General features: G+C 40.3%; 3 protein-coding genes across 5 annotated transcripts; 2 read left to right on the forward strand and 1 right to left on the reverse strand.

Moving 5' to 3' along the window:
• Window positions 1-6,900, reverse strand: LOC110532425 (diphosphoinositol polyphosphate phosphohydrolase 1). Of its 2 annotated transcripts, none has more exons than XM_021616320.3 (5): window positions 6,009-6,900; window positions 4,596-4,706; window positions 3,711-3,755; window positions 3,481-3,565; window positions 1-3,257 (listed from the first exon to the last, which is right to left on the reverse strand). In XM_021616320.3, the coding sequence occupies exons 1-5, from the start codon at window positions 6,105-6,107 to the stop codon at window positions 3,058-3,060; spliced, it is 540 nt and encodes a 179-aa protein (XP_021471995.1). In that variant the 5' UTR covers window positions 6,108-6,900; the 3' UTR covers window positions 1-3,057. The 2 variants fall into 2 exon arrangements, with proteins under 2 accessions (XP_021471995.1, XP_036844283.1); XM_036988388.2 differs by having other exon boundaries at window positions 4,608-4,706; window positions 6,009-6,506.
• LOC110532427 (small integral membrane protein 29) lies at window positions 6,893-20,971 on the forward strand. 2 transcript variants are annotated; one of them, XM_090184838.1, is made up of 5 exons: window positions 6,893-7,213; window positions 15,121-15,420; window positions 15,584-15,609; window positions 16,336-16,441; window positions 17,154-20,971. In XM_090184838.1, exons 2-5 carry the CDS (start codon window positions 15,313-15,315, stop codon window positions 17,220-17,222), a joined length of 309 nt encoding a protein of 102 aa, XP_090040964.1. In that variant the 5' UTR covers window positions 6,893-7,213; window positions 15,121-15,312; the 3' UTR covers window positions 17,223-20,971. The 2 variants fall into 2 exon arrangements, with proteins under 2 accessions (XP_090040964.1, XP_021471997.1); XM_021616322.3 differs by lacking the exon at window positions 6,893-7,213 and adding an exon at window positions 14,129-14,276.
• LOC110532426 (suppressor of cytokine signaling 2) lies at window positions 7,075-12,005 on the forward strand. Its single transcript, XM_021616321.3, has 3 exons — window positions 7,075-7,213; window positions 10,301-10,554; window positions 10,869-12,005. Exons 2-3 carry the CDS (start codon window positions 10,510-10,512, stop codon window positions 11,154-11,156), a joined length of 333 nt encoding a protein of 110 aa, XP_021471996.3. The 5' UTR covers window positions 7,075-7,213; window positions 10,301-10,509; the 3' UTR covers window positions 11,157-12,005.
• Window positions 20,972-21,052: the final 81 nt, after the last annotated feature.

Genomic DNA, 21,052 nt, shown 5'->3' on the forward strand with positions numbered 1-21,052 from the left:
TGAAATACTGGTGTTTTTATTAATTGGCACAATTCATTTTACATTCAGGCTTACACTTTGTACCCATTGAAGAAATCTGAGTTGACAACATGGAGATGTTTAGCCATATAATTGCAAGGCCAATTGAACAATGAACAAATGCCTGTCTGGACCATTGCACGCAACGACTAACAATTTCTGAACACCAGTCTTCAAGAAATATCTCATTTGATTTATCCTGTTAAGACCCTTAACCTTACCAGTAAACTGAAGTAATCAAGAATGGGGGAAACACTGCGATAACTACCATCACCTGGTTAGATGACCCATAGCCAGTACATGGCACAACCTCATGACAGGCCTCAAGACATTGGCATACTGAGGAAAATAATGAAATTCCTACTGGCCCTATAGTGGGGAAATAAAGCCATGTATGTCATTACGTCCTGGTGCGATATTATGACTACCATGAGTAGGCCTAACCCTTTCTATTTTTACATGTGCCATAGGCAAGTAGTCAAAAGAAATTAAAATGCAGTTCACATGCAAACGTCACATTCTTATGTTCAGGGTCAATGTTGAAAGGGACCAAAACTCCACATGATAGGCAGTTACTAATACATAAATGTTGCATAACCAACTGAAGGAAATGCAATGCAGCTAGGCAAAACTAGCCAACTGAGGGCTCAAGATACCACAGGGCTAGGGCCATAAATGTTAAGAGGCTGTATAAAACTTAAACATTGGCAAGAGACAGTTCAAAGATGAACAAAAGGAGGCTGAAAACTGAACAGCTCTTTGTACCAGATCTGTTGGGTATATGTGTAAATTTGGACCAATGCAGCTCAGCAAGAATATCCAAATACTTGCCTAAATGCTCAGTGGCACAAGCTGTTCTGCCAGAGCCAGACAGTTTCGCACACCATGGACAACATGACACCTTACATTGTTTGTTCTTGGCAGGGTAACTTGGTGGGCCTGAAACATAATTGAAATGATCACATACCTAGCCCATCAGGGTTTTGAGCTGTTTAGCAGAGGTCTCAGGAGTAAGTACTTCATCAAAACCAGCTAGCAACTACAAGATGACAAGTGTGAGCGAAGAAGAATCTACACATTCATTTGTGGGCCAGGGAGACGAGCAAACGACAGTACCAAACTCCAGGGTCAGTAGGAGAGTTTGCTCTCTACATTGACAGACTATAGCTCATTAACATATCTACCAATCCCAGTTATTTGTTCCCAAGTCCTGACAGGGCCAGAATCACTATGGTTCTGAGACTCGGCATCCATCCATTCGTCAGAAATACGGCATTTAAAATATTTAAATGATTAATTTGAACAACCAATGAACATACCAAAAGTAGACAATATATTAAGACCTGTTAAAAGTATTTTTCAAGAAACAAACAAAAAAAAAAATCTCACTGACAAAAAAGAAGTCCAGTGTTAATTTAAGGGAAAAAGCAGAACTACATCACAGTGTAAACATTTGTTAGGAATACAATTTAGAATTGATGAAATCATGAGTGTAAATGTACTCACCAACGTGCAGGTGATTTACCTTGGCATTGCATCTCAGGTTGTGCAACCTCTTTTCCTGCATCACACACTGGCTGCATTTTGACAGACAGCCCATTCTGATCTTTTTCCACAAATTGGTCTTTTGACCAATCAGATCAACTCTGAAAAAGATCTGTGATTGGTCAAAAGACCAATTAGTGGAGAAAAAAAAAAATCAGAATTGGGCTGCCTGTCTAAATGCATCCATAGTCACACACGCAAATACACACCAATCAGCCCTCAACTTACACAATACACACAAAGGCTATTAGTACAGACTGATAAATGTCCGTCATCTGCAATCAATCACCATAACATAAGAAAATAAATATGAATATTAACAAAGTAAATTGATATAAGATTATTGAATAAAGTGGAAACCATAACAATGAGTGGGGTCTAGAGTGGGGTCCACATGTTATGCAGCAGTGGCATAATCTTCCTAGTGCCATTTTAATTTAGCCTTACTATTCAAGCACAAACACCTAAAGACATTACTCCCCACCTCCTGATACACAACCAGATTCAAAAGACTAGTCTGGGTTCTTGTTCCTTTCCCCTGAGGATCAGAGAACATGCACAATTCTCTGTCTTTCTGGTCAATGAATTATAAAACCAATTAATAAATCTTCATAGTCTGACAAGATGTGAGACAGCAGACGACTTAGATTTCAATGTTCTGGTTAGATGTGCCCCAGTGTGGTTAAAGGCCCAAGCTACTGTGGGAGTAGTTTTTTTTGTCAGACCCTTATCAAAGCTTCTCTTTCAAAACACCAAAGCTTGTGCTACCTTCACAATGTAATACAAAGGGAGACTGTTTGTACCAGATAATTCCATTCCTACAATTTGCGTCACACAAGACACACCCATGTAGCTTTACCACACATGCAAAACAAGAAACTTTCCCACAAGCCTATCTAACCTAAAGCCATTCATTCTTAGGGGATTAGGAAATATATGAAAAAAAGCAACAATAGAAAATGTCACACAGAAATAGACTCATACTTTATAACTCTTAACACCGTTGGGAGTAGGTATTACACTAACGATCTGTCACGGTATATGGTGAGAGGTTGTCATTCTTATGAATGCCATATAAAAAGGGGTGTGGCAACTTCAAGTAGTGTTAGCAAAACACGACCCTGGAAAGCCTGTTTTCTTCTGTAAACACATTCTATACCAATACTTTACGTCGCCAAAGCAGAAAGTTTCATTCATCAAACCTCAGATTTATGAGAGAGGAACCGAGGTAAAGGAGGACAAGAGTTTGGGAATATCTCATGCAATCACTAGTAAAAAGCAACAACAAAAAAAAACATTTTAATTACAAAGTGTTATATCTTCTTCGCCCAACACTTGTCAAGTCTGTACCTCCACTCTGGCACAAGAAGGCTGGCAAGGCAAACATTTCTGTTGATATTTTGAAGATATAAAAAAGTAGTAGGAGCAGGATTAAGTAAGAAAAATAAGCAGGTAAAAGATGTGGAGAAGTCTCCAGGAGTTTCTGTGTTTTAGTTATCTTATACTCGATCTGGAGCTCTGGTTGATATTGTAGGTAGGGGAGTGCTCTTCTCCCCCTATCGTGGTCACCAGGGGTGTCCCGTTGCTGCTCAGGCTGCCCTGTTGTAGGGCCTCAAAGTACGAGGCCTGCACAGGCTTGTGGCACTGCAACACTCTTCTGGCATCCTCTATATTAAACCATTCCCTTTTTCTCCCTGTCAGAGGGATAAAGACCAAAGGGGAGTCAGGAAGGGAAAAAAACAAAAACAAACAGGTTTAGTCTAGATTAACTAAGGACTGAAACATGACTATGAAGGATCTACAATAGTAGTAGGATCTACTGGCCAATCTGTGTGTCAATGAATCAATTTGATAACAAAAATGATTGTCCAGTCATCACAGCTTTCACAAACACCACAAAAACTAGAAACAACATACCAATATTCACAGAGTCCTCCCAGTCTTCCAACATCTCTGTAACGATGAGGACATAGACATATGTTCTGTGCTTCCTGTCTGTGTTCTGAGTAAATCGAGAAATTGTCAGTGCTCAAGGTTAGGAGGCAATCAGTGGAAATAAATGAGCAGTTCCTCCCACCAAGTTTAAAGACAACCACACAGACATTTAAAAAATGGATTATGTAAAATCTTCAATTTTCTCATCTCACCTCGAAAATTCCTAGTAGACGCCCCAATGTCCCCTTGACACCAGCCTGAAAAGACAACATGGCCAGTGGAAATGAAACAGCAGAAAAAAAATCATTATTCTTAGTAAAAGCAGGACACTTGTGATAATGTTTTTTGCATTTTCACCCGATGAGACCTGGGGATTCTGAGAATTGATGCCATTTTCAGTCACGGGGTGGGGGGAGGCCATGGTTGTGTATGGTCATGAAGGAGAGGGAGGTCAGTTCCTATTAACATGGCGTCATCGTAGTACTTTCTTCTTCAGGTTACAGTTTTACTCTATTTATAAACATGGACTCTCAATCAAGAGGCTCCTCCATCCCCATTTAGTCCATAGCTTCCATAGAGGAACATCTAGACTCAAAGAACGCATAGATTTTTCAGGCTTGAAATAAGGGCTGTTAAGGTAACAGGTATAAACTTGGTACATCAACAAAAAAAAATCCTGCAAGAACATTTTGCAAAGACAACAATGCATCAGATTGTGTTTCACTGACAAATGAGCTCAATATCAATCACAAGGAACTCACAAAAGAGGCTGAATACACTTAATGGAAAAGCAATAAACTTAAAATGACTGGAAGATCTAATTTGTTATAAGAGAAAACGCTAACTTCAGTTAGGGAGAAGTGAAATACGTTATGTACCCTCCTTAAGAGCTTTAGGCAACACTTTAGCATGAGCGTAACCCTTCTAGAAAATTTTGCTGAAGGACAGGATGTTTGGGGAAATCGGATCAGATTAATAAGCCTAAACCAAACCATTTAAAGGCCACCTGTGCAGAAGTGAAATTATACTTCCCATGAGCTCCTTGCTTAATAAAAACTCTGCATGCACAAGTCAAGTTGACAAGTAATTCAGCCTACCTCTTCACACACCTCTCGAACAGCAGCAACGTTGGGCTCTTCCTCCGGCTCCATCCCTCCACCAGGGACGATCCACTTGCCTGGATGCCGGATACTACTCACCAACAACACCTGTAGGATTGACAGTTATTTCAATTCAGATAATATGCCCCTACCGTCACAAGATTGAGTTGCTCTAATTGAATACCATTACTTAAGCACTAATATAGGCCTATAACAGAAATCAAGCACTTGAGCCCCCAGGTGTTATAATACCCACAAAAAAAACCTATCAGTCAAACGGTTCCAATAATTTTTTCCATCTTTCATTTTCCCATAGGGAATTTTAGAAACACTTAAAATAATGGCTGTAGGCTCAAGTAGGCTTACCCTGGCATGATGTTTTGATAACCAGGTAAATCTCTCAGACAAGGTGACTTTTATCAATATATTTCAGCTACATTTACTCTCAGATTCGAAAATGCCAATTAGCATCAAAGTAGACATCAAGCAAGAGTACAAATCCCTGCAAGTCATCTCCAGCTGCCACCTTTGCTAACAGGTATTGTGTCAATTTAAATCTTGCACAAGACAGTTCACAGAATTGTCAATTTAAAGAAATGTAGCCAATTTCTTCATGACTACATTTAGCTAACATTAGATAGTTAATCCAGAGATTCTTATTTTTGGGGCAGTCTCATCCAGGTCATCGTGACATTTGTAGTTCTTTATGATAGCCACATTCGCAGCTAATTAGCTTTTCATTTTTTTTGGTGGGGGAAACAGGCGAATATATTGATACATTTCACCTTGTCCGAGAGATTTAAATTTGTATCATCAAAACGTCACAAGGGTAAGCATACACGAAACACAGCCCTTATTTTAAGTGTTTCTAAAATCTCATATGAGATAAATTAAAAAAAACGACGGTGGAAAAACGATTGGAACCATTTCCTTGTTCGACCACTAGGTTTTATGGGTATTATGACTCAAACTGTGGTACTCTATTTGCACAAGGCATGTCATGGATGCATTTGCGCCATGCCTTACATTTTTTTGTTGGCCCACTCCTTTGATGATATGCACACATTGCAGAATTTGTTGCAATGTCCCAAAACTAAATTGAAACGGCATTGCATAAACTCACTGACAACTCTGGGGAAATACAATTACATTACATTTAATCTAGGCGTCTACGGTTAATGTCAGTTTGAGAATTGTAATAGTTTTTGACACAAAAACATGGCAACCGCCGGTGATCGTCTTGCCAGCAATTCTATGTAGGCCTTCTCGCCACCAAATATATGCCTTTCGTTGACAACTCGCCCTCTTCTCTTCATTCGGAATCGCTACCCCCAGACTATCTGCTGGCAACGTGGCAAACTGTTTATTCACAAGGCCCGTTCCACCACACCACTCTAGCCTCGGACTTACCTCCTCCTCACTCTCGTTTCTGAAGCACAGACAGGCGGCGCGCTTCTTGTAGCCATCCCCGTCATATGTCCGCGTTTGATTCGATTTGATCTTCATCATTTCGGGGTCTCAAAAAAGAAAAAAGTGAACAAAATCACTGGAAGACGTTCACAGCCCACTTACTGAAACCCTGTATAAGTCTCGAAATTTCTAGAATAGACTTCTTCTTCGCTTCATTTTTGAAGACCTGGTCGCATCTCTCGTACAGACGCCATTATTAAAAAGCTGCGTAAATTACGCACCACCGGAGATAGAATAGTCGAACGTAGCCTAGGCTACACATTTCGGTATTCACGTTTCAATATTTGAGAATAAGCGTACAGTATAAACGCAGTTGTGATGTTTCTGGTTGGTCTCGTTTTACCTGGTTTGTATTACATTCTGAGTCCAGGAGCCGCACCCGGTTTGAATGGCATAAATGGAACGTATCAACCATACGGACACCACATGTTCTACTCCATTAGAATACTCCATTCCAGCCATTACAATGAGCCCATCCTCATATGGCTCCCCCCACTGGCTTCCAAGTCGTGTTTATCCTCTATATACAAGCACAAAATAGCCTATGGTATAGACCTATTACCCTGAAATAAGAATATTATTATAGCCTACTGAAATTAAAGGGATCTGGCAAATTAACAAATAATGTTTTAATTATGAATAAATAGGCTATGCATTGTAAGCATGTTATTGCCACTATTCCGAGCTATAATGTAAAGTCATATCGCACATTTTACGGAATGCACCTTTCAGTGGGCCTAAACCCTTTTCCGTTCGCTCCACTGTGTCTGTGGGTGACTTCATTGTCTTTGCCATGGATTGCTGGAACGGTGCCAGACCAAATCACACACACGTGACCGGTCTTTCTGGGAATGTTCCTGGAAAGACGTGCGCTCGATCAACAATTAAAACTAGAGAAGGAAACATTGTAAAATGTTTTTAAAAAACAACTAATCGCCCAGACCGATAGAGCGTCAAATCGTGCATTTAGACGGCAGGCAGCTCGTGGGGAACATTGTGGATGATTTGTTGATTATATTCCTGAAATGTTCTGATTATCCAGCTGGAAACAAAACAAGTGCTCCAGAACAGATCTTTCCATCGTTGTGTCCGCTCAAGGCTTCAATCATGAATTTCGGAGGACATGACCTGTTTAACCAGTGCAGGTAAAAATAATGATCAGTTGTAGCAGCCAAACATATATTTTCTGTGTTATTGAATGTATGTTGCCCAAACAGGAGTAACTGCCATACGATTTCTATGACAGGAAATGGCTTCATGCCTCAGGGAGACGTGAGTTGAGATTCAGCACAATATTTTGTTTGCAGCATTAACACGAATACTTTTCCAGTTCAATCCCATCACACTTTACTCAGCATATTCATTAGTGTATTCGTAAGCATGTTCTATATTGCCAATTGACGATGTAGGCGATATAGAGCCTAGGTATCCAGCCTAACCGTTCCGCAAACTATACAATTTTCATGTAAAATTGTGAAACGTTGAAACTGTGAAAAACGTGAAAAAGTTGTCATTTGGTTCTAGGAGTTAGAGAAGATCTTCCGAGTAGGCTATTTCAAGGGTTGAACCACAGAAGAATGAGATTTAGTTAGTTATAAAAAAATATTGGGTTTGCCCTTTGGGGTCTTCCCACTTAGTAGGTGAGAAATAGCACACTTTCAAATGCCGATATATAGGACTAAAAGTTTAGTCTAAGATTTGTCCAACGACCATACTATTCAATATAGTGAGTGGAATTATTAGGACACATGTAGGACGCATGTACAGTGCCTTTAGGAAGTATTCACACCCCTTGACTTTTTCCACATTTTGGTTTTACAAAGTGGGATTCAAATTGATTTAATTAACATTTTGTCAAAGAACTACACACTACTCTAATGTCAAAGCAGATTTTTTTTTTTACATTTGTAAAACATTTATGAAAAATAAAACACTAATATCTTGATTAGATAAGTATTCAACCCCCTGAGTCAATACATGTTAGAATCACCTTTGGCAGTGATTACAGCTGTGAGTCTTCCTGGGTAAGTCTCTAAGAGGAAAATTCACTGTCTTATTGGTAAACAACTCCAGTGTAGATTTGGCTTGTGTTTTAGGTTATTGTCCTGCTGAAAGGTGGATTAATCTCACAGTGTCTGTTGGAAACCGTTAATTTCTTTATCCTTAAAAACACCCCAGTCCTTAACGATTACAAGCATAGTCATAACATGATGCAGCCACCACTATGTTTGACGATATGGAGAGTGGTACTCAGTAATGTGTTGTATTGGATTTGCCCCAAACATTTTGTGTTTAGGACAAAACGTTAATTGCTTTGCCATATTTTTTTTGCAGTACTACATTAGTGCCTTGTTGCAAACAGGACGCATGTTTTAGAATATTTTTATTCTGTACAGGCTTCCTTCTTTTCACACTGTCAATTAGGTTAGTATTGTGGAGTAACTTAAATGTTGATCGATCCTCAATTTTCTCCTATCACAGCCATTAAACTCTGTAACTGTTTTAAAGTCACCATTGGCCTCATGGTAAAATCCCCAAGCGGTTTCCTTCCTCTCCGGCAACTGAGTTAGGAAGGACGCCTGTATTTTTGTAGTGACTGGGTGTATTCATACACCATCCAAAGTGTATTTAATAACTTCACTATGATCAAAGGGATATTCAATGTCTGCCCTTCTTTGAGAGGCATTAGAAAACCTCCCTGGTCTTTGTGGTTGAATATGTGTTTGAAATTCACTGCTCAACCCCCAGAAAATCAATTTTAATTCCAGATTGTAAGGCAACAAAATAGGAAAAATGCCAAGGGGTGAATACTTTTTGCAAGCCACTGTATAAAAAGTTAATGTAAATATCACATTTACATAAGTATTCAGACCTTTTACTCACTACTTTGTTGAAGCACATTTGGCAGCGATTACAGCCCTGAGTCTTATTGGGTATGATGCGACAAGCTTGGCACAACAGTATTTGGGGAGCTTCTCCTGTTCTTCTCTACAGATCCTCTCAAGCTCTGTCAGGTTGGATGGCACAGCTATTTTCAGGTCTCTCCAGAGATGTTCGATCAGGTTCAAGTCCGGGCTCTGGCTGGGCCACTCAAGGACATCCAGAGAATTGACCCGAAGCCACTCATGCGTTGTCTTTGCTGTGTGCTTAGGGTTGTTGTCCTGTTGGAAGGTGAACCTTTGCCCCAGTCTGAGGTCCTGAGCACTTTGGAGCAGGTTTCCATCAAGGATCTCTCTGTGCTTTCCCTCGATCCTGACTAGTCTCCCAGTCCCTGCCGCTGAAAAACATCCCCACAGCATGATGCCGCCACCCCCATGATTCACCGTGGGGATGGTGCCAGGTTTCCTCCAGATGTGACAATTGGCATTCAGGACAAAGACTTCAATCTTGGTTTCATCAGACCAGAGAATCTTGTTTCTCGTGGTCAGAGAGTCTTTAGGTGCCTTTTGGCAAACTCCAAGCGGGCTGTCATGTGCCTTTTACCGAGGATTGTCTTCCGTCTGGCCACTCTACCATAAAAGCCTGATTGGTGGAGTGCTGCAGAGATGGTTGTCCACCTGGAAGGTTCTCCCATATTCACAGAGGAACTCTGGAGCTCTGTCAGAGTAACCATCGGGTTCTTGGTCACCTCCCTGACTAAGGCCCTTCTCCCCCGATTGCTCAGTGCGGCCAGCTCTAGGGTGAGTCTTGGTGGTTCCAAACTTCTTCCATTGAAGAATGATAAAGGCCAATGTGTTCTTGGGGACCTTCAATGCTGCAGTAATTTTTTGGTACCTTTCCCCAGATCTGTGCCTCAACACAATCCTGTCTCGGAGCTCTACGGACAATTCCTTCTACCTCATGGCTTGGTTTTTGCTTTGACATGCACTGTCAACAGTGGGACCTTATATAGACAGGTGTGTGCCTTTCCAAATCATGTCCAATCAATTGAATTTGTCTCAGGTGAACTCCAATCAAGTTGTAGAAACATCGCAAGAATGATCAGTGGAAACAGGATGCACTTGATCTCAAATTCGAGTCTCATAGCAAAGGGTCTGAATACTTATGTAAATGAGGTATCTGTTGATTTTTTTTTTTAAACATATTTTTGCTTTGTCATTATGGGGTATTGTATATAGATTGAGGAAAACAATTATTTAATCAATTTTAGAATAAGGCTGTAACGTAACAAAATGAGTAACAAAATGAATACTTGCACTTTAGATGATTTGTGTGTCTGTTTGCATTCTCAGTGCGTGTCTGAAATAGCAGACAGTGACTCCTACCAGACCTTGGGTCAACAAACAAATTGAGAACCATTGGACGCTCAAATCCTCAAGTGTTCCACTGCTGTCATGCACAATGATTATACCGATCAGTGCCCCTGACAAATCCCTCAACGCAATCCGGCTAAAGGACTGCAAGCTGGAGTCATGTCAAAGTGCGTCAAGACTAAGAGAGGATGTCGCACTGTTGCAAAGAGCCATGTCTCATCTTCGGGAGTCAGGTTAGCATATTTTCATTATTGTAGGCCGACATTTCGATTAATGGACTATTTCAGTTGCCGTGTAAGGACTCTGAACACATTTTCCATTTTATTAGAATATTCAGACTACATTGAATTACAACAGATTGAAATGTATTTTTTTAAATAAGCAGAATTGAAACTTTATAGCCTGCTATATCTGACATGAATGTAGCCTAACATTTAAATTCAGATGACATTAAGTAAAGAATATTTGACAGCCTAAACGTATTGCACACTTATGAATCTAATATTCTCAGCCGCATGTCCCTCTCCCTCATGCTCCCCTCTCTCAGTGTTCTTCAGGCTGGTACTGGGGCCCCCTGACAGCTACTCAGGCTAAACAAGTTCTGATTAAAGCTCCAGAGGGTATTTTCCTGTTGCGGGACATCTCCTACCAGGGCTACCTCCTCACCCTGTCTGTGAAGACCAGCCTTGGCCCCACACACCTCCACATAGAGCATGGCACTGGCATGTTTGGCTTCGACTCTGTGATTGTGGCATGGCCACGAATGCGGAGGGTTGAGGGGGCTGTAGATCTGGTGCAGCACTATGCCTTGACTTATAAGCTTCTGGTCAGTTAAAAGGAGAGACTCAGGGCTCAAAAGGAAACAGGAGGAGCAACCCATCCGCCCCCAGTAGAGAGAACTCTGCAGCTCAAGCTCATCTGCCCCCTCCATAAAGTTTTCCCTAGTCTCCAGCACTTTTGCCGCGTCACTATTAACCAGCATTCTCGCTGTCACCAGGACTTACCCTTGCCAGGGTGGCTACATGACCTCTTGCTGGAATACCCTTTTGTGCTGTAGGAAATGCTCATCTGATGTTTTGATATTCCTGAATTAGACTTTAATTGGACATCAATGATCAATGTCCTAATGTTGTGTTGAAAATTGGCTCTCAGCTGTATACATGCTGGTTCCTAGATGATCATTTAGCAAATCCCTACGTGTATTTTTACATTTATACTTGAGTCCTCTATCAGATGCTTTTATCCAGAGCGACTTACAGGAGCAATTAGGGTTAAGTGCCCTGTTCTAGGCATCATTGACAGATTTTTCACCTAGTCGGCTCTGGGATTTGAACCAGCAGCCTTTTGGTTACTGGCCCAACGCTGTTAACTGCTATGTATCAGAGGCAAAATTCACCTACCTATCACCATCTTAGGTTAGTTAAACTAAATTAACAATTGAGAGTACTGAAATGGAATGCTGAAATAAATAACAGTTAGAAGAACATGACAAAGGGGAATAGATAAAAGCTTTGTTATTGTTCTATAAACAGTATTAAAGAATGATTATTGTATAATGGACCACATTAATTAAAAACACTATACAGTATTCAACCAATTCACCTGATGTACCATGGCTTTTATTATGGGGGATTTTTTATGCTGATGTGAAAAGGGCTTTATAAATAAATTGGATTGAATTTGATTGATGATGGATTCCAGACCATCGTCTTGCCTTAGTTGTCTTATTGTGTCTTTATGTCTTTATGCTGCAAAGGGGGCTGATCTGAGTGTCCTATCCATTCCCATTTTCTCTTAATCCTGCAGTGTAACTTGGTCATTATCAAGGTTGTGTAGTTTCAGCTGATTACACTTTTAGTTGTTTTTTAAGACTGCATTGTGTTACTCAATTTCAGGTCTAAATTTGGGTTCCTTTATAGATCTTCGAGATTCTGAAATAACCATCTCTTGAAATGAGCAAAAAATACTTCCAAAATTCTCCTACATCTCCTTATGTACAGTGTAAATGAGCCTCTTATGGTATTTGCAACCATTTGGCAGAGCCATTGGGATATGGCATTGATCTGTTTTCATGTGTGACAGAAGCTAAAACATTTTTTTTAGATAAGCCATAGAAATTTGATAACTGCCTATTTTATAACTGATTCTGTATCTGCCACTTGAGAATGATTGAGAATAGCAAAAGTGCATTTTAACCGTATTTTGCTTAATACCTTGATGTTGACTCAGCTCAGCTTGAGCTCACCACTCTTTCTAGGAAAATAAAGACAGGGAAAATGCAGTGCTCTTTGAGGAAACCATAGAAACTGAGAGAGGGCGTGTGTTGCAGGGAGTGGGGGGAGTTTTTTTTTTTATACCTTTCCCAGAATGATTAAGCCTGTTTCTGTTTGACTCCAGTTCAACCACAGAGTCTTTGTGAAGTGTCTCAGATTTTTCCTTTCATTTCAATGTGGGCATTCATTGATTATTGTGCAAAAACAATCTCCCCCTCGTAGCTTACATCATTGCAGAAAATGCTGTGAGTGTGCACAGAGAAGGTTGGGGCTTATGCTGTAGTAATATGGTATTTCACTAATGCAGAGGTGTTTCTGAGTGAGTCTGTGTGTGTATTTGTTGAGCCGATTGAATGACAGTTCCTGGAATGAGGATTCCTGGAGGCTGCTGCACAACTTACCCACACCGGATTCCCACTCAAAGACCCAACTACAGAAAGAGAGAGAAAGAGAAAAAAATAGACAGAAAGAGAGGGGGTGGGTTAAGATAATTTTGAACAATTACTTTTCATGCCTTTTTTTCACAATAATTTGCCATATTCATTCTTGTCTCATCAAACATCTTTATTACTGTTCTTTATAGCTTTACTACACATTTGTATCTACTGCTTTACTTACCAGTAAGTGACTTTGAGGACCCTGTCCTTGAACAAAACATTGTAAATTATTGAAATAGCAGGTATGATTAATGTAAACACATTTCTTATGTTTATTCAATCTATAATTTAAAAAAAATATCTATTTTTTTCCAGAGTTCATGCTCTTACTCTGCTGTAGATAGGCTCTTTATAACTGCCCAAATAATCTACATGTTCTAGGTTCAAGTCATGCATAAACAGCAGAGCAACCAGTCAATGTACAGTAAATGCCCATGCCTTAATGTAGGTTTACATAGAACCACAAGTACAAAGATGATTTCATCTCCCAAGCACCAACATGAGTAGAGGTCTCCCACCAGTACAAACTTTCTCAGTGCCAAATATGATTGCTCTTTACTTTGCCCATCCTCTCCATACCTGAGCAAGGACTCATCTTTTTTCTTTACGTTTACTATAAGTCACCATGGTCTACTTAGTCTATGGTTCACACTGTACATGTTTGTTTCCCCCCCAATTTGACCAAGTGTGGTCCATTATCTGCCCTGGGCCTTCTCTCATTGTGTCTGCCTGCAGTTCTTGGTATTGAACTTTGTATTGAACTGGCTGCCTATGTGCCAGATATAGAGTCATATGTTTACATGAGCTATGTTTTCGAGGGCCTAGTGAGGGGAAGGGATTGGTGGTGCAGAGCCCAATGGAGGGAGAGGGATGCGGAAAAGAGTTGCTCTGAGAAATAATGTAATTGCAATTCCATCTTTCTGCATTCATGGAAGGAGGGAAATGCTGTAAGTCAACCCTCTCACTGCACGGACTACCAGTTCCTCCATACAATAGGCCTATTAAAATACCAGAGTATTTGGTAAATTGATATGACAGGCCTTAATAAATGGTGTACAGTATGAGTTTGGCGACACGTACCGATGCATCAGGTGCATAGCACTCAGCTTCTGTCTGTTCCAGAGACGCTTCATTGGCTGCATTCCTCCGTCTCCCATTCCCTGCTTTCATGAATTGGCTTGTCAATCAAAGGGCTATTATATTTTCTTCCTGGTTAGCTGCAGAGTGAAAGAGGAGCAACGTTCGGTGAGTGTTCATTACAATCACTTTCCTGATTTAAGGTAAATTGGACAAATAATTTAGAGCTAGCAATATGGTTATCCGCAGTGGTACTCTTCTAAGACACTTGCAATACGCCAAAGTGAAAAATAAATTGAGCTGCATAATCCAAAAGCTGTGCTACCAAGTTGGTCTGTGACAACGTTAGCTGGAGCTGTTCAATTCAGCAAGCTAAACACACGATGCATGACATTGTTTGCGTAGCAACTTTAACGAGCCAAGAAATACAGCTAGTTACTAGGTTACCAAACATCGGGTTAAAGCCCCGTTTGACCTACACGGTTTTGGCCACCCAAAGCCATCATACAACCAAGTGTAGTGGTGGCCAGTATTTTTGATGTATGCTATTCACGTGCCTCGGCCTGGGTGCTGCGCACATAAGATAAATCTGAATCTGTTACAATTATTTGTAATAATTTTGCTAGAAATTTGAGTATTAGTTTGCTAAAGCTAAATCAGATAGTCCAACCTGAGCAGCATTTTACCCGGGCCCACACATGTGAATAATATGGACATTGTTGTGTGGACCACATGACTACTAGGTAAAAATGTAGGACATATCCAAAAATGTGACTTCTATTATGGGTCATGCTCTCTACTATTACCGTTTCATGTGGAAACGGTGGCTAGAAAGCAGATTAGAGGCCTCCATAAAAAAGTTTGCCATCATAGCTAGCTATTAGTGAAACTATTTACTCTGTGCACTTTGATCTATCTGTATCAAATTTGGGTGAAGATTTCTCTGCCATTTTTCCTCTTTCGTATGCCTAACCATGTGATTTCTACTTGTTTTGTCTTTTGGCCCTCTCAGGCATATTTCACACTGATTAGTGAAAGGGGAGAGACCATGTGGAAGTCACATGAGCGACAAGGATGAGGAAAAAACAACTGGGAGAGGACTGCTACCGCCTAACTTGTCAATCCGACTGGGGATTTGCTGCTTCCGAAGCTTGGCTGGGACAGCCTAGCAGCCCCTGACTCTTCCTCTACCCACACATATGCAATGAACAGCACTACTCAGCCCCCTGCCCCCATAGACAGGGATGTGGCAGTCAGCTCATTGTTGGTACCATTCTTCCTGATCACCTTCATCGGGATAGCTGCAGCTGTGGTGAGTGGCTAACAGGAACATCACATGTTGGCCTACAGTGATACAGTTAAGAAGTACTACTTTGATGAGCTAAAGCTTTTGATTTAATAACCTTTAAAATGACCACATAACATCTCCTGTATTTTATTTGAACCAGCTAAACTAGTCATCTTTTTTATTGTAGGTGCTGTATGTGCGCAAGAAGAGAAGGTAACTTCCTTTTATTCTCTTCCTTATTGCTCTCAGCAGGTGTATGGTTACTTATTAAAGCTACATTATGTAACATTTTGGGTGACCTGGCCAAATTCACATAGAAATGTTTGTTTTAGAGCTTTCATTCCCTGGGGCGGCAGGGTAGCCTAGTGGTTAGAGCGTTGGACTTGCGTTGCAAGTTCAAACCCCCGAGCTGACAAGGTACAAATCTGTCGTTCTGCCCCTGAACAGGCAGTTAACCCACTGTTCCTAGGCCTTCATTGAAAATAAGAATTTGTTCTTAACTGACTTGCCTAGTTAAATAAAGGTAAAATAAAATATAAATAAATTGAAAGCCAGTCTGAGGTAGATCTGTTCTATGGGCGTTAATTTCTATGCTTCCTTAAGTTTAGTTTTTGTGTCTTTTGCTTTTGATACTGTACGCCAGCTTTAAACTGCTGAAAATAAAATATTTTTGCTTATGGAATATATATTTCACAGCGGTTTAGATGGTACAAGGATTCTCTACACAATGTCTGCTTGTTTTGTCACATAAACTGAAATGAGGCAAACTATTATAATTTTAGCAACCGGAAAATGGTGGAGTGATTTATGCATAGCGCACTTTTAAATTGGCCAACTCCTTTTGAACAATACACAGAAATCTTACAATAATGTAAAAAAATTATGTTCTTGCATTGGTCATCATGTTACGGTATACTCCTTTCCTATTGTGTGTTTCAGAATTGACAGGCTTCGGCACCAGTTGCTTCCAGTCTATACTTACGACCCCTCTGAAGAATTACATGAAGTTGAACAGGAAATGCTGTGGAAAGAGGAAGATACTAAGGTATGATTTCACCCTCGTCTTTGTCTATGAATTAATTGATAGGCTACAGTAACATCTGAGTTCCTTCCCTATGTGGCACTTTTGCAAACACTAGATGGCAACATTGGCCCCGTATAAATAAAGGCCTTTTTATGTAATGTAGTAGAATCAAATGGAGCCGCATTGTGCTTCATCTTTGTAAAAAAAAAATCAGTTCTGAAAGTGCTGCCTTTTAAACATCTTTTATGAATGAAGATATTAACGAATGTAGACATTTGAGAACTTGGTCTGCCGGATAAGTGTGTCTGCTAAATGACTAAAATGTAAAGGTAGGTTTATTTTGCGGAGATGCGGTACAACTATGTACCCCACGCTTATATGTGACTAATAATCCGGAGCATCCTGACCGCGCGTCGGACGCCTTTCTATTTAACTCCCAGAGAGTCTTGTCACCCGACTTGATATCACTTTACGTTTCTGTTCGGTATGAATTGTGTGTCGGACGCGTGGGGGAAACTCCCCTAGCTGCATCTGTTGGAGCTTGACCTGTCGTTTCCAACTCTGGTGTAAGTCAAGTCATCTTTAGGCACACATTGTGCCTAAAGGTATTAAGGTATTAAGGTATTTGCACACAGTGTTTATTTCAAATGCATGCCATATACAACAGTAATGAAGAAAAACTCAGGTGACAGTCAGATTATCTGGAATCTAGTATGTGACTTTGTGTCTGCAGGTGGTGAAGGGTTGGGCACGATCATACCAGCAGCAAAGACCCCTGTTGATGAAAGATACCCATGCATGAGTGTGTTGGAGCAGGACATAGATCTGTGACATCATACAGATCAGTGGAGTTAACCCTTGAGATGCCAGATTTGTCAGTCATTCAACATAAAGGGGTTTTAGGAAAAGCATATAAGCCTGTCATGCATTCCGCATCATGCTCCTCCTCAGTCATCATCTCTGTTGGAGCATTTACTTTGTACAGCGTCAGCCTCTAAGCTAAGAGGAGGTTGGTTTTTATGTGATTGTGAACCTCTGATGCCATGCCCCTGTGCCCGAAAGCTGCGACATAGCCAACATGTCGTGGTTTAGGGTAATTACTGGTGGACATTTATTTATTTGAGATTATTTATTCAAGTTTTATTTTTTATTTTTTACTGTGTTTGTGTGTGTCATAATGTGGGCGTTACTGAAACTAAGATGGTGCCATCCATCCAAACAAGACACTGGTGTTACATTTGCCTTAAATGTCTATTGTTTCCAGTGAGATTAGCAAAGCCTTGACCTTGGGTGGGATGCTTACCGTTGTACTACTAGTTTTAGTGGTGTAAAATTAGGTTACTATATCCCTCACTATTCAATGTAATAGAAGTTACACAGAAGGTATGCAATCAATCAATTTGATTTCTTAAGTTGCTGTTTTGTTTCCCTGTTTGTGGCACTTTGAATGCCATTATGAAAGCAACCAAAACAATACCTCCTCCTCGTCATCATACAGATACTGTATGTTATGATGAAAAGGTGGTGAAATCAGAAGGAGAATGTATAGAGAGAGAGAAGAGATGGCAAATGAATGTAACTAGTCAACCAACCTTCCCCTACCCCACCCACTCCCCTCCACTATTTAGCTGTGACTACTGCCCTAAAAATGTCCTGTTGGGAAGACAGGGCACCAGGAGGATTGTTCTTCTAGCAGAATAATCTCTTTTGAAGAATACCATAGGCCTGACTGTATACAGTACTCAGGAAACCTCAGCCACCCATATTTTTTAAGAAATAAGTGACCAGTGATTCATCCTTGAATTATATGTGCTCTAAGTTACCCTCCTTTCCTCCTTGCATTTGTGATTGTCATGAATTCAGGATGAGAAGGATGAAGGCTTCCATTGAAATCAATCACCTTATCAGCACATGTATATGTACAGTATGTTGGAATCCACTTGATAAGAATTTAAACATACACTGTGTACAAAGCATTAACAACACCTTCCTAATATTGAGTTGCAACTTCTCAGAACAGCCTCAATTCGCCGGGGCATGGACTCTGCAATGTGTCGCAAGCGTTTCACCGGGATGCTGGCCCATGTTGACTCAAATGCTTGCCACAGTTGTGTCAAGTTGGCTGGATGTCTTTTGGGTGGTGGACCATTCTTGATATACACGGGAAACTGTTGAGTGTGAAGAACTCGGCAGCGCTGCAGTTCTTGACACACTGGTGCACCTGGCACCTACTCCCATACCCCATTCAAAGGCACTTAAATCTTTTGTCTTGCCAATTCACCTTATGAAAGGCACACATCCACAATACATGTCCATACACAACACAATCCAAGGCTTAAAAATCATTCTTTAACCTGTCTCCTTCCCTTCATCTACACTGATTGATGTGGATTTAACAAGTGACATCAATAAGGGATCGTAGCTTTCACCTGGTCAGTCGATGTCATGGAAAGAGCAGGTGTTCATAATGTTTTGTACACGCATTGTACATCAGTTATTTCCATTTATTTTAATGTGGAATTGAAACTTAAAACATGAATAGTTGACTTTCTCCTGAATGCGAACTGCTACATATTACTCTCCACTATTTATAAAGTCTATGATTTAATTCCCATGCACATTAAACATATACAGTTGAAGTTGGAAGTTTACATACACCTCAACCAAATACATTTAAATTCAGTTTTTCACAATACCTGACATTTTAATCCTAGTAAAAATTCCCTGTTTTAGGTCCGTTAGGATCACCACTTTATTTTAAGAATGTGAAATGTCAGAATAATAGTAGAGAATTATTCATTTCAGCTTTTATTCCTTTCATCACATTCCCAGTGGGTCAGAAGTTGACATACACTCAATTAGTATTTGTTAGCATTGCCTATAAATTGTTTAACTTGGATCAAATGTTTTGGGTAGCTTTCTACAAGCTTCCCACAGTAAATTGGGTGAATTTTGGACCATTCCTCCTGACAGAGCTGGTGTAACTGAGTCAGGTTTTTTAGGCCTCCTTGCTCACACACGCTTTTTCAGTTCTGCCCACACATTTTCTATAGGATTGAGGGCAGGGCTTTGTGATGGCCACTCCATCTTTGTTGTCCTTAAGCCATTTTGCCACAACTTTTGAAATATGCTTGGAGTCATTGTCCATAAGGAAGACCCATTTGCGACCAAGCTTTAACTTCCTGACTGATGTCTTGAGATGTCACAATATATCCACATACTTTTCCGTCCTCATGATGCCATCTATTTTGTGAAGTGCACCAGTCCCTCCTGAAGCAAAGCACCCCCTCAACATGATGCTGCCACCCCCGTGCTTCACTGTTGAGATGGTGTTCTTCATCTTGCAAGCCTCCCCCTTTTCCTCCAAACATAACAATGGTCATTATGGCCAAACAGTTCTATTTTTGTTTCATCAGACCAGAGGACATTTCTCCAAAAAGTACGATCTTTGTCCCCATGTGTGGTTGCAAACCGTAGTCTGGCTGTTTTGGAGCAGTGGTTTCTTCCTTGCTGAGCGGCCTTTCAGGTTATGCCGCTATAGGACTCATTTTTACTGTGGCTATAGATACTTTTGTACCTGTTTCCTCCAGCATCTTCACAAGTTCCTTTGCTGTGGTTCTGGGATTGATTTGTACTTTTCGCACCAAAGTACGTTAATCTCTAGGAGACAGCGTCTCCTTCCTGAGCGGTATGAAGGCTGTGTGGTCCCATGGTGTTTATACTTGCGTACTATTATTTGTACAGATGAACGTGGTACCTTCAGGCGTTTTGGAATTGGCTCCCAAGGATGAACCAGACTTGTGGAGGTCTACAATTTGTTTTCTGAGGTCTTGGCTGATTTCTTTTGATCTTCCCATTATGTCAAGCGAAGAGGCACTGAGTTTGAAGGTAGTCTTTGAAATACATCCACAGGTACACCTCCAATTGACTTAAATGATGTTAATTAGCCTATCAGAAGCTTCTAAAGCCATGATATCATTTTCTGGAATTTTCCGAGCTGTTTAAAGGCACAGTCAACTTAGAGTATGTAAACTTCTGACCCACTGGAATTGTGATACAGTGAATTATAAGTGAAATAAACTGTAAACAATTGTTGGAAAAATTTGTGTCATGCACAAAGTAGATGTCCTAACCGACTTGACAAAACTATAGTTTGTTAACAAGACATTTGTGGAGTGGTTGAAAAACGAGTTTTAATGACTCCAACCTAAGTGTATGTGAACTTCTGACTTCAACTGTAATAATGCATTTGATTAAAATGCATTGCACTGTTCCAAACATGGCAACCCTGCTTACTATTAACAGTTTCTTTGGGGAATTGCCATGGCGAATTCTGAAGAAATCCAGAATATAAACTACTGATTAAAATACATTTTAAAAAATGTAATTTTGACTGTTAAAGGTTTCACACACTTGTTAAAAGACTGAATATTTGTGTTGCTTGATTTTACTGTCCATGAAGTAAAGTTCTAGATCTTAGTGAGTTTATGGACTTTTTATGGATGGTCTGGATGTAATGTAGAGCAAAAATAAAATGGAAAGAGGAGTACATATCCAGGCTTTGTAAACATTTGATAACGTCAGTGACAATTGGGAGAAACGGAGAAAGAGCTGCAATAAGCCAAGGATAAA

The sequence above is a fragment of the Oncorhynchus mykiss genome, chromosome 9, assembly GCF_057628025.1.
Source record: "Oncorhynchus mykiss isolate SJ-2025 chromosome 9, ASM5762802v1, whole genome shotgun sequence".
NCBI lineage: Eukaryota > Metazoa > Chordata > Actinopteri > Salmoniformes > Salmonidae > Oncorhynchus > Oncorhynchus mykiss.

What these genes read in the sequence shown, in the direction of transcription:
- LOC110532427 (XM_090184838.1), top strand. Translation starts at nt 15,313, where the DNA reads ATGAACAGCACTACTCAGCCCCCTGCCCCCATAGACAGGGATGTGGCA. An exon ending in TCGGGATAGCTGCAGCTGTG is followed by an intron (nt 15,421 to 15,583) that starts GTGAGTGGCTAA and finishes TTTTTATTGTAG; the next exon opens with GTGCTGTATGTGCGCAAGAA. An exon ending in GGAAAGAGGAAGATACTAAG is followed by an intron (nt 16,442 to 17,153) that starts GTATGATTTCAC and finishes TTGTGTCTGCAG; the next exon opens with GTGGTGAAGGGTTGGGCACG.
- LOC110532426 (XM_021616321.3), top strand. Translation starts at nt 10,510, where the DNA reads ATGTCGCACTGTTGCAAAGAGCCATGTCTCATCTTCGGGAGTCAG. An exon ending in GTCTCATCTTCGGGAGTCAG is followed by an intron (nt 10,555 to 10,868) that starts GTTAGCATATTT and finishes CCCCTCTCTCAG; the next exon opens with TGTTCTTCAGGCTGGTACTG.
- LOC110532425 (XM_021616320.3), bottom strand. Translation starts at nt 6,107, where the DNA reads ATGATGAAGATCAAATCGAATCAAACGCGGACATATGACGGGGATGGC. An exon ending in GAAACGAGAGTGAGGAGGAG is followed by an intron (nt 4,707 to 6,008) that starts GTAAGTCCGAGG and finishes TCAATCCTACAG; the next exon opens with GTGTTGTTGGTGAGTAGTAT. An exon ending in GTCTACTAGGAATTTTCGAG is followed by an intron (nt 3,566 to 3,710) that starts GTGAGATGAGAA and finishes CGATTTACTCAG; the next exon opens with AACACAGACAGGAAGCACAG.